This window comes from Vigna radiata, chromosome 11 (assembly GCF_000741045.1).
Source record: "Vigna radiata var. radiata cultivar VC1973A chromosome 11, Vradiata_ver6, whole genome shotgun sequence".
Classification (NCBI taxonomy): domain Eukaryota; kingdom Viridiplantae; phylum Streptophyta; class Magnoliopsida; order Fabales; family Fabaceae; genus Vigna; species Vigna radiata.
The window spans coordinates 8,439,410-8,464,305 of record NC_028361.1 but is presented as its reverse complement, the minus strand read 5'-3'; the positions used below and the strand labels follow the sequence as shown (position 1 = coordinate 8,464,305).

At 33.3% G+C, this 24,896-nt stretch overlaps 1 protein-coding gene across 2 annotated transcripts; it reads left to right on the top strand.

Annotated features, from left to right (window-relative positions):
• The first annotated feature begins 5,058 nt into the window (after positions 1-5,058).
• On the top strand, positions 5,059-23,090 carry LOC106777609. 2 transcript variants are annotated; one of them, XM_014665261.2, is made up of 22 exons: positions 5,059-5,227; positions 5,515-5,796; positions 5,984-6,052; positions 6,133-6,270; positions 6,369-6,486; positions 7,022-7,104; positions 7,773-7,868; positions 8,625-8,793; positions 8,884-9,026; positions 9,126-9,212; positions 9,426-9,611; positions 14,736-14,903; positions 16,031-16,151; positions 16,259-16,328; positions 18,441-18,528; positions 18,630-18,750; positions 19,066-19,259; positions 19,402-19,510; positions 19,978-20,058; positions 20,463-20,566; positions 20,644-21,830; positions 22,014-23,090. In XM_014665261.2, the coding sequence occupies exons 2-22, from the start codon at positions 5,548-5,550 to the stop codon at positions 22,897-22,899; spliced, it is 4,467 nt and encodes a 1,488-aa protein (XP_014520747.1). In that variant the 5' UTR covers positions 5,059-5,227; positions 5,515-5,547; the 3' UTR covers positions 22,900-23,090. The 2 variants fall into 2 exon arrangements, with proteins under 2 accessions (XP_014520747.1, XP_014520748.1); XM_014665262.2 differs by having other exon boundaries at positions 5,494-5,796.
• Positions 23,091-24,896: the final 1,806 nt, after the last annotated feature.

The following is a 24,896-nucleotide window of genomic DNA, read 5'->3' as shown; positions in this document are numbered from 1 at the left end:
CTAGTATGTGCTGCAATGCAACACTCAAAATTATTATTATTATTTTATGAAACAAAGTATGTTTTCAGATATTTACTTTTAGGTTTAATTATTGATTTAGGGTATGTTCACTTGGTGATAGGAGGTGATTAGAGAAGAGTGATTTAGTGGATTTAAAAATAATATTTTTTGTTGTTTATTTGAGTAAATTTGAAGGTAAGGAAAATAAATTTTAAAATAAATTTTTTTAATTTGTCATAAAAACTAAATCCTACCCCAATTCTCACAAACTTTATTTCAAAATTCACTCTCTTTTACCTCCAAATTCACTCAAATAAACAATAAAAAAAATTATCTTCAAATCTACTCAATCACTTTTTCCCGGTCACCTCCGATCACCCTCAAGTGAACACACCCTAATTTGTTTTTTCCTTCCAAAATTTCAAGTTATCATCTGATTTTTTTTGTGTCAATATAATGTTGAATTATGAAAAAATAACATAATTTGATATTTTATATTATACAAACAGAGTTAAATTCAGTGTTAAGTATTAATATATTATTTTAAAAAATATATATTTTTAAAAAATTCACAATTCGTTTTAAAATTATGTCAGGTAATATTGTTAGATTTTCAATTTAGTTTTCACGTTTGTTTATTTATTTTTATTTAGTTATCAAAATAGAATAATGTTGTCTTTTCTAAAATTATTTAACGAAAAAATTATTTTTTTATTTTTTTATGCTAATATTTTTATTAAATATTTTTAGACTGGTTTTACCAAATTAAAACTAATAAAAATTGAAAAGGATCCCACTTATTTGTGTTTCATTTCATAAATTTAATTATACACAAACCACAACAAAATAATAAGAAACATATCATCACAAAGGGGAAGCATTCCTTGATGGTTTAGGAAAGTTTTCATAAGTTTTACCATTAATATGTTTTCATAAGCGAGTATTAAGTGGGGCCCACACCAAATTTATTCGAAACTCGAGACATGGTAGCCCCAACACAAAACGATACATATTAACCATTAAACAGAGGTTCATGTTAATTAATAATATAATGGAAACAATATTACTTAAATGTTATTTTATGCATTTTCAAAACTTAATATAAAAGATAACATAAATTATCTTTTATTAATTTTCTTAATATTTCGTACACATCAATAAAACTATAATTAAATATTTAGGACCACAAACTAAAAAATAAAACAAAATAGAAAATATTGATATTTTTCTTTAGGTCTTACAATTTTAAAGTTATATTAAAAATATTTTCAAAAATATTTAATAAAAAGTAATATAGATTTATAAAAAAAATCTCTAAATTTGAAAGAACGTAACATTTTTCCATTTTAACAAAAATTATGATTAAATTGAATAAAAAATAAATAAAACTAAATCAAGAGGGGCATTATCAATATAATTTAGGAGATATGAATAAAAATGACAATAGGGATTAGTCTTATGATTAATTGACTGAAATAATTCATTATCCTGTATAATAGATAATATAGGTTGAAGTTGTAATTCAGTTCATCTATTTATTGTAGACGTAATTGTTGTATTATTGGAGTTATTGTGACATGTTGGTTGAAATTTGATTACTCCCATTATTTGATTACTCCCATTGTGTTTAGAATAAACTTTCTTGATTGCTTCATGATTTGGGTGTTCATGGATAATCATGTAACTTTTAATATGTTTCTTTTGTAGGATGATCTTTATAAAAAAAAACAATACAACAACCTTTTATTAGATGAGTTAGGACAAAAATAAAAACCTTGTTTATATCGAACAACAACAAAAATTATCGATTTACTTATTTTTTAACAATCATGGTTGAAGTTTTTATTGTATAATGTGGTACCCAAATGTTAAATGACACAAAAATAAGCTTCTTGCAACTACCATTTTGATTTTGAGCTAAACAAGTAATATCTCTTAATTTGAAAAATTCATAATACATTTTGATTTTGAGATAAAATATTTGGAAAATGTTTCCAAACTTCATATGTATCATCATTTATCATCTCCAATTTATTTAAAGGGTTAAATGTGTTTTTAGTCCCTATTTCAATTTTGGTTTTAGTCTCTCTTTACAATTTAGTCCTTCAACTTTAGAAAACTTTGGTTTTAGTCATTTTTACCAATTTTTTTTAACTGTATTTGCTGTTTCAAACGCGTTTCTTAGTTAACATTGAAGCAAAAATGTGTCATAAAGTTGAAGGACTAAATTGTACTATAGTTTGAAAAAGGAACTAAAACCAAAATCGTCCCAAAGTATAGGGACTAAAAACATATTTAACCCTTATTTAAAAGACGTATCTCTCTTTTCTTGAAGTTTAAACTTCCTCTTCTTAAGAAATGCACAATTTTCAAATTTATTCACACTTAATCTCCCGGGTAATGATTTTCTTTCTCCTTTTATTGGCTAACTTGACATATTATGCTATCACTTTTTTTTTTTCCTTTTCCTTTTTTTTGTCAGTGCTATGTAAGTCATTTTCAATATTTGGCCGTAGTTCTTTCGTTGCACACTATAGTTTCATTAGTGAGATGAAGTACTAAATTAAGAAGAGATAAAAGATTAATTCATAAAACAATATCAAAGGTGAGTAATAAGTTGTTGAGTGCATGATTCTACTATGAGCATTTTTCACACAATAAATTAAGATTTTTTATACTTAAAACACAATAAATAAGTTAAGATAAAATTATCTCAATAACTTTGATATAATCATCAATTCAGATAAATCAAATAATGGATAAAATAAAATTAATAAATCGTTTCTCAAATGATTTTTCATAAATAACTAATAACTCAACATATTTGCTATGTACTTATTAATACTTCGTGTAATATTATTATTGGCTCGAAGAATATGTTAACATAAAGCAATCATCATCAATTTTATTTTTATGGAAATATATTAAACGAGTCAATTTAGAAAACTTTTCTACAACAACAAAAATATAATAATGTTTATCCACTGAGGCAACCAAACACAAAAATATTATAGTAAATCAATATAAAAAATGGAGAGAGAAAAGTATACAGTATAAGTTATATATTTAGGTTGTATCTTTTGTGAAAATATATTTAAAGAAGAATATGATAAGATGAATTTGGATAAATTTGAAATGTTTTTTTAAAGGATTTTAAAGTGAAAATAAGTAAATTTTAGATAAAGTTTGTGAATGTGAGTGATTTTACTGATGTAATAAAAATATATAAAATTATTATTTTGTCTCAATAATTAAAATTAACATATTATTATTATTATTAAAACCTTCAAAACATTAACACAAATAATGGATTTCAAGGAGGAAGAATCGATTTCTGCAGCCCACAACCGATTCCCCAACATGTTCCAAAACTCCAACCAAACACTTATCTCTTCAAACAAAATTCGCACTTTTCCATCTCCTCAAACAATAAATAAATAGAAGAGAACATAGCATTAGACTTAGTCCAATTATATAATTCACTTTTCACAAAATTATTAAACATATCATTTTAATTGTAACCAAAATAAATGCTTGGTTAATACATAACATTTTTGAAGTTTCGAAATGTTTTATTTGTTTGTTTCTTTGATAAATAGTTTTACCAAGTCAAGAGTCCTTTATGAACTTAACACATTTTTCTTCTAAAAAGAAAATCATATTGCAAATTTTTATGTCTCCCAGTGCTCATGAAACATCGAAACAAAATTAATATACAATATATACAGCACTTTCCCTAAATTAAATTTTAAATGATTTATTTCTAACCAAGAAGAAAAAGATATCAAATTCTAAAGCATTCGTAAAATAAATGATTATTTGGATATCAAACGTTTACTTAAAATAGTTTCTAATCACGTGCTCTATTGTTATATTATTTTTATTTGGGTAAGTTGTTCTATAAAGTGTTTTGGTGTTAAAATTAGTATGGATTCAATCAATTAAATCATCGATATTTTAATAAATGAGTAGCAAAAAATGTAATAATCATATATTTAATTTATATTCATAATTTTTTTTATAAATTTTTAATTAAAATTTATTTAATCACAATTCAATTTCATTTAAATCTGATTATTATCATATTTAAATTAATTAGATAATTAGTTGATTCCAATAAAAAACGATTTTTTTTTATGTTTGAACAATCGAATATATATATATATATATATATATATATATATATATATATATATATATATATATATATATATATATTAGATAGAACTATGATTTAAATTTGTTATATTGCCGAGAGAAAAGGAAAAATAAATAAATACTTATTGCGAACAAATGGGTGAATTATACGAAGGAAGAGAAGTCTGACAAAAGGAGTATCATCTTTCTGGTTTAAAATAAAAAAATAATATAAAAAATATATTAATTAAATATTTCTTAATCATAAAACCTTTAAAGGTTATAAATATATATCCAATTAAAAAAGAAATTAAATAATTTTGAGTATACTAGGGATGAATATGATGAAAATATTGAAAATTTTAATTGAATAAAATAGATAAATACAGTAGGATATACATAAAATACTACAATTTTATGAATATTCGACCTAATTTAAGTTAATTTTTTAACATCTATAAATTTATAGTTATTTTTTAAGTTCCATTCTTGGAATGATATAACCCTTTTAGAAATATAATAATATATTATTTAAAATCATAATTCATTATAATAATTATTATTGAAATCACAGGTCTCGTATTAAAGATTTACTATATTTATTAAGAATATTTATATATTTTTTAATATAAACACGCAATCTAAATAATCCAACTAAATTTATCTGAACAACTCCTCAACTAACTCGATAATTTAAATAATTAAATATAATTTTTGTATTATTAAACTTAAATTATACTGTTTTGTTGGGATACGAATTGAATCCATCCAAAGATGCTCAGGCCTAATTATAAGTCGTTACAAGAGTAATACCAACATAATATATTATTGATATTTAATAGATATGCAAATTTTTATTAAAAAAAGATATTTAGCATATAATTTTGTATATTATTCTGTTTTTATTTTTTCTCTAAACCCAATCAGTCAAGATTAGTTTGTGAGCGGGGCAAATCAGCGAGAGCAAACCAGGAACAGCCCTAGTGGTGCGGAGTAGCATCATCGCCGAAGCCGTTACCCTTCTATTTCCTTTTCACCGTCACATTCTTCTTCCGAACACGCCATTTTCATCTACCACAATTTCTCTCAGGTTCGTTTGCTCTATCGTTCTTCCGTGTCAGACTGTGGAACTGTAATTTCTCCTTGCAATGTCAGCGTCGTTTTTAGTTCTTCCCTATTTAGTCGCCAATCGTTCTTTAGCATTAAGCAATTTCCTTGGAATTGAGTGGGAGCGAGCTATCTAATTCTTCCTCGCTACTGCTTTTACCTGCTTACTGTTATTTCCGATTTTTATTCATGGCAGTGGTAGTTTCATGATTAAACAACTGTATTCAACACTTGCTTGGTTGTCACTAGGGCAATTTTTCTTACGTGCAGAAGAAAGGAAGGTTCTGAGAGGCCGTATCGTAAATGGCTAGATCTAAACGACGACGTTCGGGCATTGTTGCCAGCCATATCAGACCGAAAATGATTTTTCAGCCTATTCTGGAGGATGGAGTGTTTCGTTTTGATTGTTCTCTAAAGGATAGAGAAGCAGCATCTCCGAGTATTTCTTTTGTGAACGGCAAGGACAGAGACACACCTATCTCTACTGAGAAGGTTCCTCTGTATAACCCTACGTTTGAGATACGATTAGAGCAGCAGATTGTAAAACTTGAGGTCAGTTACTCTATTAGCGTATATCTTCATATCTATTGGCTGCCAACTTTTCATCTTACAGGTGCTGATTATTATTATTTTTTTTGTTAAGAGGTGTTTATTAATTATCCTTTTTTTTCCTGGCGTAATTTTCTGTTCATGCCATTTCCTTGTCTCCAGAAATTGATTGAATTTGTTTTTGTACCAGCTGCCTGCAGGTTCCTCCCTTTATGGAACTGGAGAAGTTAGCGGACAGCTTGAGAGGACGGGCCAAAGAGTTAGTCAATCTCATGGAATTTTTGTGTTAGAAAGATTTACTTATTATCTAGGTGCTTATCAGTTAAATTTCATTTGTAGGTTTTCACATGGAACACTGATGCATGGGGTTATGGACCTGGAAATACATCCTTGTACCAATCACATCCGTGGGTGTTAGCTGTTCTTCCAAGTGGTGAGGGACTAGGAATCCTTGCTGACACTACAAGGCGCTGTGAGGTGCTGTAACATTTGGCTTCTTTTAATCTATAACCTTGAAGAGATGTTTATGCTGTTATATTAATCTGTTTGGTGATCATTTGTTTGTTTGTAAGCAGATTGATCTGAGGAAAGAATCAACAATACAGTTTGTTTCTCCATCTTCATATCCTGTCGTTACATTTGGTCCTTTTGCTTCACCCACTGAAGTGCTAAGTTCTCTATCGAAAGCAATTGGTAATTTTCTAATAAAAAAAAATCAAATTATAATTATTTTAGCTCCATGGAAATTATGCCTCTTATCTTGGTCGAGGGATTCAACATAAGGAGATTTTCTGCAATTATTTTATGTGTAAAAATTGAAGTCCGTCCTTACTCATGGAGAGTATTCCATATCTATAGAGAACCTGTTACCTGTAGTTGACCCACAATTATTGATCTCATAGAGCATATGATAATGTTTTTTTGTGTGTACATAAACATTTGTTTGTAATATGTGTAGTGTGCTTTTACTTGGAGCTAATCAAATTTATGTCTAAAAATAACGACATTATCAATCAATCAATTGTATTCATAATATTATGGTTATTTATTTATATTCTTCAAATTTAGAAGGCGAGTAATGTGAGTTTACTATTATCTTCCATTTTTTATCTGCATAACTAAAATTTATGTACAGGATTGAAGAAAAGATCGTTTTCAAATTAAAATTTCATGCATGTATTAGGATTTGAACATTATTCTGCAAAACTTAAAAGTTTTTCTTTGTCAGGAACTGTATTTATGCCCCCGAAATGGTCTTTAGGCTATCATCAGTGCCATTCGAGTTATTTATCTGATCAGAGAGTTCTGGAGGTACTTGTTTCTTTATCTATAGTGATGATTCTGGTATTAGTTGCATTCATATATGTTCGAAGTTAAAGTGCAAGACTCTGAATATAATGAATATGACACGTGTCCCCAGTTATGCCTTTTATTGTTATATATGCTTTTTGGCTTTTTCAATTTTTTTGGTTATGAAAAAACGAAAATCCTTTTATGCTTTGTTTAGTAAACCTGTATTTTAATCCATAAGATATCTGGGATTTTCGGATGAGATGATAATATGCATGTGCTTGACATAAGCAGAAGAATGTGGCAGGATATCAGATTTCTTCATTTTTGGGTATACCATCCAATATACAAGGGAATCTTAGATGATTAGGAATCGTTTGCATATAAACCTATTTTAGCTAATGCACTTGTATTTGAATATGAAAATCCAGAAACTGAAAAGCGTTGTCATTACACCATGACATCATTTAGGGCATCTGTAATAAATTTAAGCTTTCATACTTAACATCAATGACCAATTTTCATGTATCACAGATAATTTTATTGATATGCAGACATTCAAAATACCTAGGAATTTAGGAATTCTGCATCGGTATCAACTTAGTTTCATTCATTTCATTCTAACACTATTGGTTCAGTTATCCCAAAGCATGTTAAGTCTTTGATATGTTAACAATTAAATTTTGCAGGTTGCAAAAACGTTCCAGAAGAAGTGCATACCATGTGACGTGATATGGATGGATACCGATTACATGGATGGTCTTCGTGTTTTCACATTTGACAAGGCAGGTTTATTTTACTTGTGGAAAATGATGAATTATTAATTTACATTATCATAATTTTTTACTTCAGATCTTTCTAATGCACTTGAATTGATTTAATGTTTGGTACAAGTATTCCATGTCCTGTGTTTCATATGTTAAAGTGATGTATTGCATAGCTTGTAACCAGCAGTATGATGCACAAATAAGATACTTGTATTAGATACGTCATATATTTGATATACTGATTATGAAAATAATAGGACAAGATACGTGATATATGCATATTGAAAAATGTACAAAAATTCTTAAAAACATGATAAATATATGTTTACTATCATGTGATTCCAAATTAAAATCAAATGTATTAAATGTTTTCAACATAAAAATTTCTAAATCATTGAATGCTTTATTGATAAGTATTGGGTAAAGTATCGGATACAAATACGTGTTGGATACGAATACGTGACATAAATTGAAGTATCAGTGCATTATAGTTGCACTATTTCTGTTGATTTTGAAATACATAGTAAAATTTTGGCTAAGCCATTTTAGTGTCTGACAATAGTTTTTTTGTTTGGAAAAGTAAGTAGTATGATATATATCGGGATCGTTTCTGAGATCCCATGTTTTTGGTGTAATGTAGTGGTTGTAAAGTCATTTGAATGCTTGTAACCTGCACTTTTGATTTCAAAATACTAAGTTAAATTTTGGCTTATGCATTTTAAAGTCTGGCAATAGTTTTTAATTTAGAAAAGTAAGTATCGTGATATCTTTCAGAAGCGTTTCCAAGACCCCATGTCATTGGTGAAAGATCTCCGAAGTAGTGGTTGTAAAGTCATTTGGATGCTTGATCCTGGAATTAAGCTGGAAGAGGGTTATTTTGTATATGACAGTGGTTCTAAATATGATGTTTGGATCCAAAATGAAGATCAAACTCCTTTCATAGGTATGCCTTTTGTTTTTCTTTTGCACAAATATTTTTGTCCTTCATGCGTGTCTTCTTTTATGATACATGATGCCGTATATGCATTCTCAGGGGAGGTGTGGCCTGGGCCTTGTGTCTTCCCCGACTATACTCAGTCAAAAGTTCGTGCATGGTGGGCAAATTTAGTCAAAGATTTCATTTCCAATGGTGTTGATGGTATTTGGAATGATATGAACGAACCAACTATTTTTAAGGTAATTCTAATATCCTTCGTTTCTTTTCGTTGAATAATATGCAACAATGTTTTGATACAAATCCCACTCTTTGTGACTCCTGATTTGTTCCATTTCCAGGTTGAAACAAATACAATGCCTGATAGCAATGTTCATAGAGGAGATAGTGAACTTGGTGGCTGTCAGAATCATTCTTTCTATCACAATGTAATATATTTTACCCTTTTTGTGTTTTTGGACTCACATGTTATTTTACCATAAACTTGTGGAGAATGTATATAAAGTGTTTTGAGTCTTGATATATATTAGACATGGTCTGCATGTTGATTCTATTGTTAGTGTTTGAATTTTAAGTTAAGTGTTTGATGCTTACTGTTTAGTTATGAAGTTATGTCAATTATTATGATTGTTTCACTGTAGGTGTATGGTCTTCTGATGGCAAGATCGACCTATGAAGGCATGAAACTAGCTAGTGAAGAGAAACGTCCTTTTGTTCTTACAAGAGCTGGATTTATTGGCAGCCAACGGTATGCAGCAACATGGACTGGTGATAATCTTTCGACCTGGGAGCATCTTCACATGAGTATCTCCATGGTACTTCAGCTGGTATGGTTACATTTGTAGCATGAATGCTACTTCCCTTGATTACCATTGCGATCTTATGTTGTCATTGTTCCATTAATTAGCTTTTGTAATTTCTTTTGAAACATTTCTAGATACACAGTATACATGTAGCAAGATTGTTGCAAATTTTGTTTGCTTAAGTTTTGGAAATATTTGTTGCAAATGATAAATGATACATTTTTCATTAGTGCTACATGATAGTGCTTTCATAAGATAAACAAGTAGTTGTTTTGATGAAGTCTACATTTCGTAATGATGTGGATCATCCTTTTCCATTTTTTGAGTTGTGATGTATATTATTCTTTATGGTGCTATTGAAATTGAATTTTTGCAACTTACACATGATTTTTGAAAATGTGGTTCAGTTTCAGAAGAATTAAGATGTTATTATTGTCTTACTACAATGTAATACTTACTTTAAATTTAAACATAAAACCCGAATGACAGGAAATAATGTGTCTCTGAATAAACACTCTGATTGAATTGGAACTCTATATACACTATATTATTTTAGAAAAATAAGTGTGATATATAAATTTAAAACCATTCATGTACGAACAACAGGTTGGGTTTAATGGTTAGTCTCTCAAAACATGGTGAACCAAGGTTCAAATTTTTGTTTTTTTAGTGTCCAACCATACCTAGAATTTGCTTATTTTTGAGCCACATATGTGAAATGAAAAATATTGGATAGTCCATATTGATTAGAGATATGGCTAAATTATGATATATAAGTGGCTGCAAAAATGATAGGATATAATGTGATAGGGTATAATCGGTAATGGGTGCAGAGGAAATAGTATAGGAATTAGTTGTTAGTTGGTTAGTTGGTTTGGGGTCCTTTATAAGAAGGTAGGGAGCTCTTGTGTCAGGACACTTTTGGGATAATCTTGTAGATTGAGCTTTGGCTCTTTGTGAAGGAAAACCCTTGGAGGAGAGAGTGCTCTCCTATTTTGTGTTCTATACAGTCTATACAATAAAGAATATTACTTTTTTGTGTCTTTTCAATTCTAGGTTCCTATCAAAACATCATTTTATAATTGTGAGATTGAATTAGGTTTAAACTTCACCTTCAAGTTTCTACTCTAGTGAAATTTGTTAGACTTACTATCAGCTGCTATCGGGCCACCTTCACAAATATCTAGTCTCACGCCTAGGATTGCCAATCCTTGACATTAGGAGATGTGTTAGGAATCTCATATCGACTAGAGATATGATTAAATTATTGTATATAAGTGGGTATAAATATCATCTTACAGTTAGGTTTTGTGAGTTTGAGCAAGGCATAAAGTCTACTTCCTAAGATGATATTATATCCTATCCTAGTGAGGCTTGTCGGCTTTCCAGCCACTATTAGACCCCTCACAATATTTAGTCCCACACTAGAGATGTTCAATTCTCGACATTGGGGGTGTATGTGTTAGTGGAACAAAATCATGGTGTGTCTTTGTGTATTAGTTTATGGATTTGGGATTATTGGTTATTAGATGAAGTACACAGAGGAAAGGGAGAGAATGAACTGAAATTATTTTATTAGCATCTATTAGGAGTAAAAGAGGGAATTAACCTAATACCGAATGGTAAGGCAAAGGGGAAGTGAGGCCGAACAGAAAGAAAGGGGGAAGTGAGGCCGAATGGTCCGAAAGGTAAGGCAAGGGGGAAGCTAGGCTGAACGGAGTAAGTGAGGGGAGCTAGGCCGAACGGTCCGAACGGTAATGCAAGGGGGAAGCTAGGCCGAACGGAGTAAGAGAGGAGAAGCTAGGCCGAACGATGTAAGAGAGGAGAAGCTAGGCCGAACGGTGTAAGAGAGGAGAAGTATGGACCGAACGTTTTCCAGCAGGGAGGATGGAAGTGGAGGCGGAGTGGTATAAAGAAACTAATACCGAAAGGTAGATGGAAGGGAGGATGGGATCAAAGGCCGAACGGTATATATACGCTATTACCGAACGATATTTAGTAGAAGCAAATTAGGTTAGCTGAATTAGTCTTCTTATAAATAGTCTTCCTATAACTCTATTCAGGAGGGGGGGGGGTTATCTTTTGGGTAAAGACTAGGAATATTTTCCAGTGGAGGAAGATAGTCTTCCTTGGGGGAGATTACACTTGTAATTTTTCTATACTTTACAAAATCAATAATACATACATACTTTCTTTTTCTGTTGATTGAGTGTTTGGGTGAGAAGAAAGGATCAAATTAGGTTACTCGTATAAAGTAACCTAACAAATTGGTCCGACCTGTCGGATCTGTTTCGGAGGGAAGAAGAGCACTAGCGAGGAGAAATGGTAGCGAAGAAGAATGGAGGGAAAATTAATCGCACTAGAAGGAAGAATGGAGGGACGAATGGCGGCGATGGAGTTGTCAAGGTGCAAGTGATGACTCTCGCATTCCAACGAGCTTTAGGACAACGCACCAGGAACCAGCATAAGAGATCCGAAGGAAGATGTGATTCCGTCAATGCTGGACGCTAACGATGCCAGAAAACTCAGAGGAGGAATCGGAAGAAGACAGAGGAGAAGTTCGACGCAGTGGGAGGAAGCGCTTTGAACTACCTACAATTGAAGGGGTGGATCCCATGGGCTGGATCACACAGGCAGAGAAATTCTTCGAACTTCAGAGTGTGACGGAGAAGGAGAAGATGAAGCTTGTCTATAGATGCATGGAGGGAGGTTTGGCAAGCTATTGGTTCCGCTTCTGGCGGAAGAAAACCACACATCCGACTTGGAAGATGTTCACCGACGCTCTGACGCGGAGGTTTGGCGGACTAAATCGGGACACCGTTGTTGAGGAGCTGTCAGTGTTGGATAGTGATTTCCCTCTTTATGACATAACAACAGAACGAAAAGTTTCTGCAGATAGATCATTTGATTCCAAAAGGGACAATTCTATGGAAAAAAAGCTTGATAAGAAGATTTTGATCCCTCAGGAGAGGAGGGTTATGGATGGTTGTATTGCTTCATTTAATGATGTTTCTCTTCCCTACTGGAATCAAGATGATGTGTATGGGGATTTTGGGGGAGCTCATTGTGTGATTAAAGGGGGTTACAGTTCCGTTGTTGAGTCTCTGGGAGAAGGAATTACAATTCACTTGAACCACGTTGTAACAAATATGTCATATGGTATCAAGGAACCACGTTGTAACACTATTTCTCGGTTTGTTGAGGAGGGAGGAGGAAAGGGGTATGGCTGTTGCCAAGAGCGACAACAACAGCGAACATTGTACTTCATACAATTGTTACAAAGTAGCAGCCTTGACTGAGACCATATTAGAGACAAGTCAAGTCTCTAATTTAAAAGATCAGTACGTTCTCGACGAGCAATTGGGTTGGGGATAGTTTGGTTTCATAAGGAGCCTGGTCGAAGTTATAAAGTCAAAGTTTCTACAGCAAATGGCCATGAGTACTTTGGAGCAATAGCTGAGGAGAGAAACAGTAGAGGTCACTCTGCTTTATGTTTAGGAATGTTAGGAAAATAATTGGGGCTCCTTTCCTTATTGCATTAGTGGTTGGTAAGGTAGCCATCGATGGTCAAAGCTTGAGCTCTTCTGATCATGTTAAACATGCCTTGAAGGTTCTCCAAAAATTTGTTGGGCAAGATTCAGTTCCAGAACAGGTTGCCTATGTGGTGTCTGATTGGGTAACCTGCCAAGAGCACCCAGATAATGTTGGAGGAGGGATGATGAGTGGACTACTAGAGTCTGCTCGTATCATTGACATAGTGAGCAATGGAAATGATTATATTGCTGAAGTGGAGGCATGGGAAGCTGCACAAGAACAATTAGACATTGAAAAGGATGAAATGAGGGATATAATAAAGAGACTTGATGCACTGAGGTTAGCGGAATCTTCCCTTGCTAAGTCCATTTATGAAATGTTGGAAGTTGATAGAAACTAGGAAGAATGGAAGACATTGGAGGAGGATTTGCCACCACCCAAGCCTTCAAACTAAATTGGAGGAAGAGGAGCTTTACATCAAATAACAGTTTCCTGACTTCAACCTTGAGGACAAGGTTGATTTTGAGGGGTAGGTAATATTAGGAATAAAAGAGGGAATTAACCTAATACCGAACAGTAAGGCAAAGGGGAAGTGAGGCCGAACAGAAAGAAAGGGGAAAGCGAGGCCGAACGGTCCGAAAGGTAAGGCAAGGGGGAAGCTAGGCCAAATGGAGTAAGAGAGGGGAGGCTAGGCCGAACGGTCCGAACGGTAAGGCAAGCGGGAAGCTAGGCCGAACAGAGTAAGAGAGAAGAGGCTAGCCTGAACGGTGTAAGAGAGGAGAAGCTAGGCCGAACGGTGTAAGAGAGGGGAAGTAGAGGTCGAGTGGTATAGAGAAACTAATACCAAACGGTAGATGGAAGGGAGGATGGGATCAAAGGTCGAACAATATATATACGCTATTACCGAAGGTATTTAGTAGAAGCAGATTAGGTTAGCAGAAATAGTCTTCCTGTAACTCTATTTAGGAGGGGGGATTATCTTGTGGGTAAAGACTCGGCATATTTTCCAGTGGAGGAAGACAGGCTTCCTCGGGGGAGATTACACTTGTAATTTTTCTATACTTTACAGAATCAATAACACATACATACTTTCTTTTTCTGTAGATTGAGTGTTTGAGTGAGAAGAGCGGATCAAATTAGGTTAATCGTATGAAGTTTAACCTAACAGCATCACACTCAGAATTATATGTATGCTGAATTATTTATACATGTCAGTTACTGACAACTGTCATATACTGACAGCCGTAGATGAAAATAAAAAAGATACAACAGAAGATAGCCTACAACTGTACAATCCAAAAATAACTCATACAAGCCAACTATATGTATCGATAGTATACTAACATTGGTTCTTGGCTTGGTATTGAAGTATCTGACATCAAGTGGTATATAGTCCAAACCTTGCTGCCCCATTTTTCTAATAGAAAGTTGTTTACACTTGAAGTCCAAAAGGACATTTGCGTGGTCTGTTTGTTAGACATATATACTATAAACTTGTTCATTTGTCTTCACCTTGTAGTTTAAGCTCTTGTAATTGTTGGCTCAAGACATTAAATAATTCCTTTGAGTATATATGTTTTATTTCCCTTAATAATATTCTTTGCTTTTATTCAGGGACTTAGTGGTCAGCCATTTTCAGGTGCTGATATTGGTGGATTTGCTGGAAATGCTACACCTAAACTTTTTGGAAGGTGGATGGGTGTTGGTTCCTTGTTTCCCTTTTGTCGAGGGCATTCTGAAGCTTGCACCACTGATCATGTACCTTGGGCTTTTGGGGAAGAGGTTAGTTCATCTTTGTCTGTAAAATCAATATTCATGTAGTTTGCTTTGCAACTTGTATGCTGGATATTTAACTAAATTCTAAGTTGAAATTTCATGTTAATATGTATCACTCGGCGGAAGAAATGATCAAGGCAGAATATTGAGCTTGATCATTTCCTTTGTATCAACTTAATGATTTTGAGTTAGTGGGAAAAAAGTTACATAATCTCACATATTTCATTTCATGCTTTATGCTATAGGTGTGCATTTCTTATTGATTTATTTCACTTTTATTTTTATTGAAAAGTTGTCTTAATCGAGGGCAACCCAAGCTTACCTTAGTTGCTGCCTTTTTGGTGGCTAACTGAATTAGAGTTGAGTCTCACATCAAATAAATGACTTGCATAAAATTTAAAATAATTGGACAACTCTAACCTTTCAAGCTAGATTTGTACGACTAAGTTTGGTGCTAAACCCAAATTCCAAAATGGTATCACAATATTTCTCAGATCTGTTTTTGAGCAACTTGCATCCACGCTTCAGAGTGTTAAAGCTGCCTTGAGGGGTTCCTTGTAGCTAGCCATAGTTGCAAACTCAAGGGTGGCTTCCCACACCAACTAGAGTTATGCCTTAATAAAGATTGAGTGACCCTTGTCTTGAAAACTTGTTTGTGAGGTTGATTTAGGTCATAACAATAATTCCAAGAACTTTCAAATTTTTCTAGGGCTATTTTCCCCCTTTATTGGTGTTTGATATCCATTGGATGTATATATATATTTTTTAATTCTATTTAAGGTATCTAGGATGGAGGATGTGAAAAAATACCACATTCATCATCGTGAATTCTGTTAAAGAGCATTTACCTGTGATTTTTTCCTGTTACTGGCCTAATCCGGATGTTATTCTTGTAGTGGTAATTTGTTATTAGATTTTGCTAGGACCTTCTGACTATATTATGCATGCCTAGTATATTTCTTTAATAGAAAACTTTTAATTCTAATATGTGGAAACCTAGCAATGTCTGATAAAGGTTTAGAACACTCTTATGTGATCAATGAGAAGATGTGACGATTTACAACCCTTATGATTCTCGCATACTGCAATGGTGTTCTGTAATTTCTGCCTCACTAACCTCAGCTCTAACTTAGTGTGAAGAAGTTTGCCGATTGGCATTGAAGAGGCGATACCGCCTAATCCCACTTATCTACACTCTTTTTTATTTTGCTCATACACGGGGCACACCGGTGGCAACCCCTACTTTCTTTGCTGGTGCGTTCATGTTCTGTCTACTACTTCTAATGTCTTTGGTTTTATTTTGATATTTGATCTTTCTTCATCTGCACGATTTTATATACTTATTTATTATGCTTTTGCAGATCCAAAAGATCCTAGTCTGAGGAAGCTTGAAAATTCATTTTTGCTCGGTCCAGTCTTAGTGTATGCAAGGTTCTTCTACTATACTTGACTACCACCAATTTAGATACCACCACTATTTTTTTTTGGAGATGCCTTTTCATGGAATAGGCTGGTTATCCTAGTGCTTCTATGCATGCTGGCTGCAAATTTGATGTAGTTTTTAGTCACTCACAAAGGGTGAATGATAATATTTTTTAACATTTTACTTTTCTAATTTGTAAAAACAATTAAATCTACTCATGGTAAATCTCCTTTTACGTTCATCCTTCGAATATTTTAATAAGCAGGAAACATTAAATTTATTAGTATGGATATTCAGTGGTATTAGTTAGCACAAGCAAAGCAAAAGTAAATAATTATAATATAAAGCCCCACCAATCTATGTTTGTTGAGGTTTTATATACTCTATTTATGGATATTATCTACCTGTTGCTTCTGTGCATTTGAAATAGTGGCTAGGAGGATGACATGATAGGATCAACAAACTTCATTTGAATAGACTTTGTTACCATCTTATGAAAATAGACTTTGAGTCTAATTTAACTCTACAAAATTGTCTTGTGATGGGATATTTACACTCATTTATAAACTATAATTTGGTCACATGTCTAGTTGATGCGGAATCTTTAATATGCCCCTTTATGTTAAGGATTAAACATCTTGAGTGTGTGACTATATGCTTTTGGTGATTTGATAATGAGCCGATAATAGGTGATACAATAGATCTAATAAATCTCGCTAGAGTAGGTATTAAGAAAAAAAAGATTATCCCTTGTTGCTTTGACTTGTAACAAAAAGAACTGGTTTGGCAAATGAACCAAAAAAAATTTAAATGTACTCAAGTTGAAGTCAAATGAGGCGTCACCACTCCTTGTAATGGGCTTAGGAGGTCTCAACAACACTGGCTATTGGGCAACGAGTGGGACATACCTTCTTGGCCCACCACTAACCTTGAAGACTGCAAACAATGACAATGACAACTATTTGTTGTAAGTAGGATATCAAATGCATTACTAAAGGTTGGTAGAATAGTACATGTATTACTAGAAGCTAATAGAAGTTGTTAGAAGATTATTGGTATACTGTTTCAAATTAATCAATTGAATAAAATTAACATTTCTTTCATATTAATTCTTTCAAGTTGGTATTAAAGCTCCCCGATCTTGGGAGCCCTGCTTTTGAATTTCTGGTTTACTGTCTTAGTTATGATACCTTCTAGGGTTGCCTGAAGTTCACCCATTTCCTTTAAACATGCCTTGGCAATATGGATCATAACCATATATAACCTATCCAAGTTCTTAGTCGCCTCCGACGAATCAACTCCTAAAATAAACTTTATCTTCTCAACAAATGATTCTACTGCAACAATGAAGCAAGTCATGTTGTGATTTGCTTGTGTTGGGGTGCTAAAAGATGGTGTGTGTGAAGGCCATCCGTGATGAGCTAGGTTGTTTGTCACCAAATTTGGTGCCTGGTAGAGAAAACTGATTGTGGCTATTGATGGTGAATTGTGCGATCTCTATTGTGCAATGAGGCAAATATGACTTGGTGCTTGTCAAAGAAAAATCATGTTGGTCTAGGATGTATGCCTATGGTTGGTATTGTCACCAAATTATAATAGACTGAGGCATATGGCCTCGCATTGATACCATCTAGAGAATGGAAAAAATGCAGAAGAATGCTTAAGAGATTAATGCATCTATTAGCTTATTCATGTATTGGTTGAAAGGATTAGTGACAAAACAGGTCATGGAGGATGGTACTGCTTTGGTACCATGTTGAGAATAGAGAAATCGAGAAGTAATATAATGAATTTTTCCTTTGATATCATATCTTTTAACATGATCTATAGAAGTCCTTCCATAATATATACACAGAAGATCTGAAAAGACTACACATACGTGATAACCTATTCAAACAAGTTAAACAGTTCTAGGTGATGTAAATATTAAAAATGTGTAATATTTTCTCTTATTCATTAATGCTGCGTATTTGAGTATGCGTGGTCTTATTATATCTGGTTTTTCATTTTATTTGTTTCATAGCCCTCAAGTTTAATTATATTTAGAAGTTTGATAAAAGGCTATCACTCCCCATGTTGTGCAATTTGTGCTTGATTTAACATGTTTTTATCTTGATCAGCACCATACATGCACAGGGGTTGGATAAATTGGAGATTACTTTGCCTAAGGGGATATGGTTGCGTTTTGATTTCAACGATGCACATCCGGTACTTTATTTTTCCTGCACCTGTTATTTGTATTTTACTTTTGTTGTATTGTAATTGATTTTCTTTCATTTTTATTTTTGTTTCTGTCGGGGGCATGTCAGGATTTGCCAGCCTTGTACTTAAAAGGTGGCTCTATCATTCCTGTGGGTCTCTCTCTTCAGCATGTTGAAGAAGCTAACCCTTCAGATGATTTGACTCTTCTCTTGGCTTTAGACGAAAATGGTAAGTCAATGCATTAAATTTTCACTTCAAACACAACTATCTTGGTTTGGTCTTTACTCTTCGGATAACACCTTGCTCATTTAAGGAAGTACAGATATAATTCACTGAGCGTTTCAAAGAAATTATAGGGGGATAATTTGAGCTTGTGAAAACAGTTTATCCCTAGAAGTTTTTTCTTATATATATATGCTTCTTGATGCAATTTATCAAAATAAGCTCTTTTTAACAAATGAAAATAAATTTGATGGAGAAATTTATGGGATAAGCAGTGTTTGATTAAGTTGTTTATCCAAATGAACTCTTAATCACTGGCAGGAAAAGCTGAAGGTGTTCTTTTTGAGGATGATGGTGATGGATACGGATTCACAGAAGGCAATTATTTATTAACACATTATGTGGCTAATCTTGAATCATCAGTTGTTACTGTGAGTGTACACAAAACCGAAGGATCTTGGGAAAGGCCTAAACGACGCCTGCATATTCAATTATTGCTGGGTGGGGGTGCAATGGTATGTATGTCTCTGAGAGATAACACTGATATTTTGAAACTCATGTATAGAAAGCATCTGTAAAAAATTGTGCTTGATTCTATCCTTTATTGAGAATAAACGGCTTGATCATAATTTTTGTATGGTCATGTTTTATAAACAGCTTGATACATGGGGAACTGATGGAGAAGTTCTGCAACTAATCTTGCCTTCTGAGGATGAGGTGTTGAAGCTAGTATCTACTAGTGAGAAGCAATACAAGGACCGCTTGGGTATGTGCTTATTCTAATATTTTAGTTGATTGGTTTATATGTACTTATGATTGTGTTGTACCTATTCCTATTTTCTTGACCATCATTTTCTCTGCTGTTACTGCATTTTATTCTTTAGTACAGTGTTATGTAGTTTTGTTTGTCTTCCAGACAATGCTACTTTTGAGATCTAATATGTTGATTTTTTGAAGATTTTGTGTATTTTGAATATTCACCTTACTATTTCTGTGCATTAGTTTCCTTGTCTTTGTTTTGCCATTGGTTTCTTTCCCTCAGTTGACAATTTTCTGAATTGAGTTTTTGCGTGGGTTTTAGTTCTTCTTCCCATCCGAGTGGAGTGAAGGCTGACTAATTTGTTTTATTCTGCAAATTATGTTGCATTTTACATTGAATTGTATCCATCATTCAATCAAAGATCCTAAAATGTCAATTCTAAATCAAAGTGTTTCTGCTATTTTCTTTGGCAGAAAGTGCAATTTCAATTCCTGATGTGGAAGAGGTTTCTGGACCCAAGAGAACAGAAAGGGCTTTCACTGAATGGAGAAGTGGTGAGTGGAATCTTAAGTTGTTCCATGGATTTTGGGTCACATTATTTCGGGTGACACGTCTTCATACATTGTCTATAGGAATTTTTTATTTAGGTAATGGGAAATGTATAAATTGCTGTGTTCATATATCAAAAGCAACTGGTGGTTTTCTGATAAAAAGTTCAATTATATTTAATGTAGCTCCAGTGCAGTTTTGCCTCTTCATTTTTGTTCAGGAACTCAGTGAGATTTTATGCAATTGTTTTGTTCCTAGAAAATGAATTCTTTCTTCACTCTCACATAGTAGTCCATATCTATGTAAGAACTTATTACATATAGTTGACCAACATAAAGTCTGGTTTAAATATATTTTATTTTTTTTTAATATGTTGCAAACTTTATTTTTCTTTTTAACTTGTGGCTAGACATAGAAGACCATGTTAGTGGGAGGTCTATGGAGTTTTCGAATCTGAATGATGGAGGAATTATTCAGACCACTGATCCTAGTGACCCATTTAATACTAAGGAGGTAACTGAAGAGTTAATTAATCTTCTTTTGTTACCAGTATGTGACCATAAAAATCTAAAAATTTATATATATTTCAGGTTTTCCCTTCTCGAGATGCGATGCTGAATTGGGCCCGAGAAGTAGCAAAAGAGAATGGATTTGTTCTTACTATTTTGAGGTCAGAAACATGTACAAGAACTAATAAAAAGAATAACAGAGGGAAGACATATGTAATAATGGGTTGTGAAAGGAGTGGAAAATATAGACCATACAAGAATACATTATCTAAGGTGACTAGTACCAAAAAATGTGAGTGTCCCTTCAAACTAAGGGCAAAAGCTTTGAAAAAGAATGAAAGATGGGTTGTTAAAGTAATGTGTGGTCACCACAACCACGACTTAGGGGAAACATTAGTGGTAGGACATTCATATGCTGGCCGATTAAGTGCTGAAGAGAAGTCTTTAGTCATTGATATGACAAAAAACATGGTGGAGCCGAGAAACATACTACTAACTTTGAAAGATCATAATAATGAGACTACTATTAGGCATATTTATAATGCTCGACAAGCTTATCGATCTTCTCAGAAAGGTCCTAGGACAGAAATGCAAAACCTACAAAAGTTATTGGAATATGATCATTATGTATATTGGAATAGAAAGATGGATGGTTCTGATGCTATCAGTGATATATTTTGGGCACATCCAGATGCCATCAAACTTCTAAGCGCTTTCCATACTGTCTTGCTCCTTGATAATACTTATAAAGTCAATAGGTATAAATTGCCGCTACTTGAGATTGTTGGTGTTACTTCGACAGAGTTAACATTCTCTGTGGCATTTGCTTATCTAGAGTCTGAGCAAGTTGATAACTTCACTTGGGCACTGCAGAAGTTGAGAGGATTGATTGCCAAAGACAGTGAGATGCCTCCAGTAATTGTAACTGTAAGAGACAATGCTCTGATGAATGCAGTGCAGGCAGTCTTTCCGAGCTCTTCTAATTTGTTATGTCGTTTTCATATAATCAAGAATGTGAAGGCCAAATGCAAGGTGATGGTTCATCCAAAGGAGCAATATGACTTGGTGATGGATGCATGGCACAATGTTATGAATTCTCCTAACGAGGATGAGTATATGCAACGTTTGGCATTATTTGACAGAGTTTGCTCAGATTTTCCAAATTTTGGTGATTATGTGAAAAATACTTGGCTTACTCCTCACAAGGAAAAATTTGTCACAACATGGATAGATCGAGTGATGCATTTGGGTAACACAACACTCAACAGGTATGCTTTAAAATTATAATTATGTGGATTACAACTGCAACTACTACTACTACTATTATTCTGCTAAATATTAATTTAATTATGATTATGCTAGTTATTATTATGTGCCAATATGCTACTTAGTATGCTAATTATTAATATGGTTATATATATAAATGGTAACTCTTATGTGTTACTATACAGAGTGGAAACAGCACATTGGAGGTTGGAGAACTTGCTTGAAGATAGTGGGGCGGACATTTGTAGTTGTTGGGATGCTATGAACAACATGATTAAATTGCAACACAACGAGATTAAGGTGTCATTTGACAAAAGCATAAACACTGTGGAATACAATACGCCATTCTACAAATTGTTGGTGGGATTTGTATCAAGGAGTGCATTGAGTTATATATCTGACCAATATGACCGAATTAAGACCGTTGGCACTGATAGTTCTTTATGTGGTTGCACAATTAGAACTACACATGGTCTACCTTGTGCATGTGAACTTGCTAGTTACAATATACCCTTGCAGGTAGTTCAATATCATGGGACTAGGTTCAATTTCAGTTTCCAAGAAATGAATGAAGAGGGGTATGAAGTATCATTTCAACCAGTACCATTGCAGGCAATTCATATTCATTGGAGGAGGTTAAACTTCAGTTTCGAAGTAATAAACGAAGAGGGGTCTGAGGTATCATTGCAACGTGAAATTGATGCTTTGCACAAGCAATTTCAGGAACTTGATTATGCTGGAAAAGTTACCTTAAAGGCGAAATTGCGTGAACTAGCCTTGCCTGATTTAACTTTAATGTGTTCAGCTCCGGAAAAGATTAGAACAAATGATGCTTCACAGGATTTAGGATGGAAGAGAGATAAACCAGTTGAATGTGATCCTTTGTATTTGGAGCATATAGATTCACTACATTCTGCCCATGATAGCATGACTGCTCACCCTTCATCTGAGAAACCAGTCCATGACTCTAATAGCATGGAAGTTTTACCATCAATGAACCACATTCCGGTTGAAATTCATCCATTTAATGAAGGCAATGTAGATGTGAAAGCAGAAGAGAACTGTGGTTAGTTGTATCAAGATGTAATGTGGCCCTGGTTTGTTCATCCTCTCATGGAAGCATGGGTTTTTCCTTCTTAGAGGTCAAACATTGTCATACCAGTGAAGTCACCTATTAATGACTATTAGGTCTGTGCATAAATGTTACGTTGTACAAGTGTACTATGTATTTTAGTTTAAATCAGATCTTTAATTTATATGCACTGTTTGGATGAGGAATTTTTAGCAAGTAATTGATGTTTTAGTGCACTTGGAATTTTGTGTAGTAAAATAATTTGTCTGGATAGGGTATTTAAGATGCATTTGAAATTCTAGTAGTTTTAACTTTATATATTTACTAACATAAATATTAGAAATTCAATTCCAACAAAAAATTAAGAAATCAAACTTCTCACTGCTGCTCACATGTGTGCCTCCCTTTGTCACTTGTTTACACTCCTTCACACTTTCTGTATCTGGGTTTAGAGCTGTGTGCAGACCCTTCATGCCAGGTTCATTTCTGTTGCTCTCATGTCTTTTTTATTTTGTTGACTTGTGTTCAAATTTGATTTCATTGATTTGCATGTCTGTTTTTCCTGATATCTATATGTTTCTATTCAATTTTGCTTCAATTTTCATTTCTCTTTTGGTTGGTATCTATATGTTTATCCATCCATCTGTCTATCTAGCTATTTAAGATTGCCTGCAATTTTTGCCTACACGATTGCTCACCTATATCTTTTGCCTATACTGTATGTTTTGAGCACGTACCTATACTATATGTTTTGCCTTAAAATCTACATCTCTATGGATTGCACATACGTATTTTTAAATTAGGTTGCTAAATTTTGGTAGGAACTCTACTTGATTGCACTTTTATATGGGTACAATTTGCTGAATAGAACTAAATAAAGAAACACTGTTATCATTTATTTGGAGCTGACTCTTTACTTATTTGATCCTTCACTCAGTAGGAAAGGGTTTGTTAGGTTTTAATACTTGCTCTTATATGATTATGTATTTGTTGCCTACCTTTTGAGGCTCATTTTGATTTTTACTTAAATAGAAAGATGTGGTCATGATTGAGTGATACAAGGTTTACTACTTTTTAATTTGTTTGCATTCAATTCTGACTGTTTTTCTGGGTCCTATCCTGAGAGATGGTTGAGAAAGAGTGTGATGGACGGACTTCCTCTAGGGACAGTGACAACGGACCCAGTGGTGGTTACAATGTGCATTTCATCCTCTACAGGAATTATTCATATAAAGATAATGCAAAGGAGTAATTATGGTTTAGTGGATGTATGTGTATATTACTCTAGTTGGTAACATGGAGAGTATTATACTTATAAAGTGGATGAGGATACTTGGAAGGTAGGTGTCAAATATTGACCAGTTACATTTGATTGATAAAACACTTTTAGAATCACAAGAGCAGGAGTTGAGGGGCACTAGAATGATAAGCCTTTTAATCATATTCGTAGCTATATGCAACTAGTTACGTTTGACTGATTGAGAGCACCTTAAGAATAAAGAATGAGGAGGAATTGAGGGGCAATAGAACGATAAACCCTTTAATCATATTCATAGCTATTTCCAACTAGTTACATTTGACTGATTGAACACCTTCAGAATAAAAAATGAGGAATTAAGGGGCAATAGAACAATAAACCCTTTGATCATATTCATAGGATTTTGCAACCCTAGCATTGTTTTACATTTAGGACAACTTTGAAAGGGATAAAATGGGTTGGGACTAGAAGTGGAGAGATGTAAAACATGCCGCTAAAATAAATGAACAACTATTATGAATGTTTATATTTTTAGGAAGAACTTTAATTAAATGATATAAACAATTACACCCTAAGAGGTTAGAATGAGTTAAATTAAGATATTAAAATATGAGCTTAATCAAAGGATAAAGAGAGTAAAATATGATATTAATGAGAATATTAGTGTATGAGATAAATGAGACAAAAAAAGATAGAGATATTTAAATATAAGAAAATTATATGTAATGTTAGAAGTCC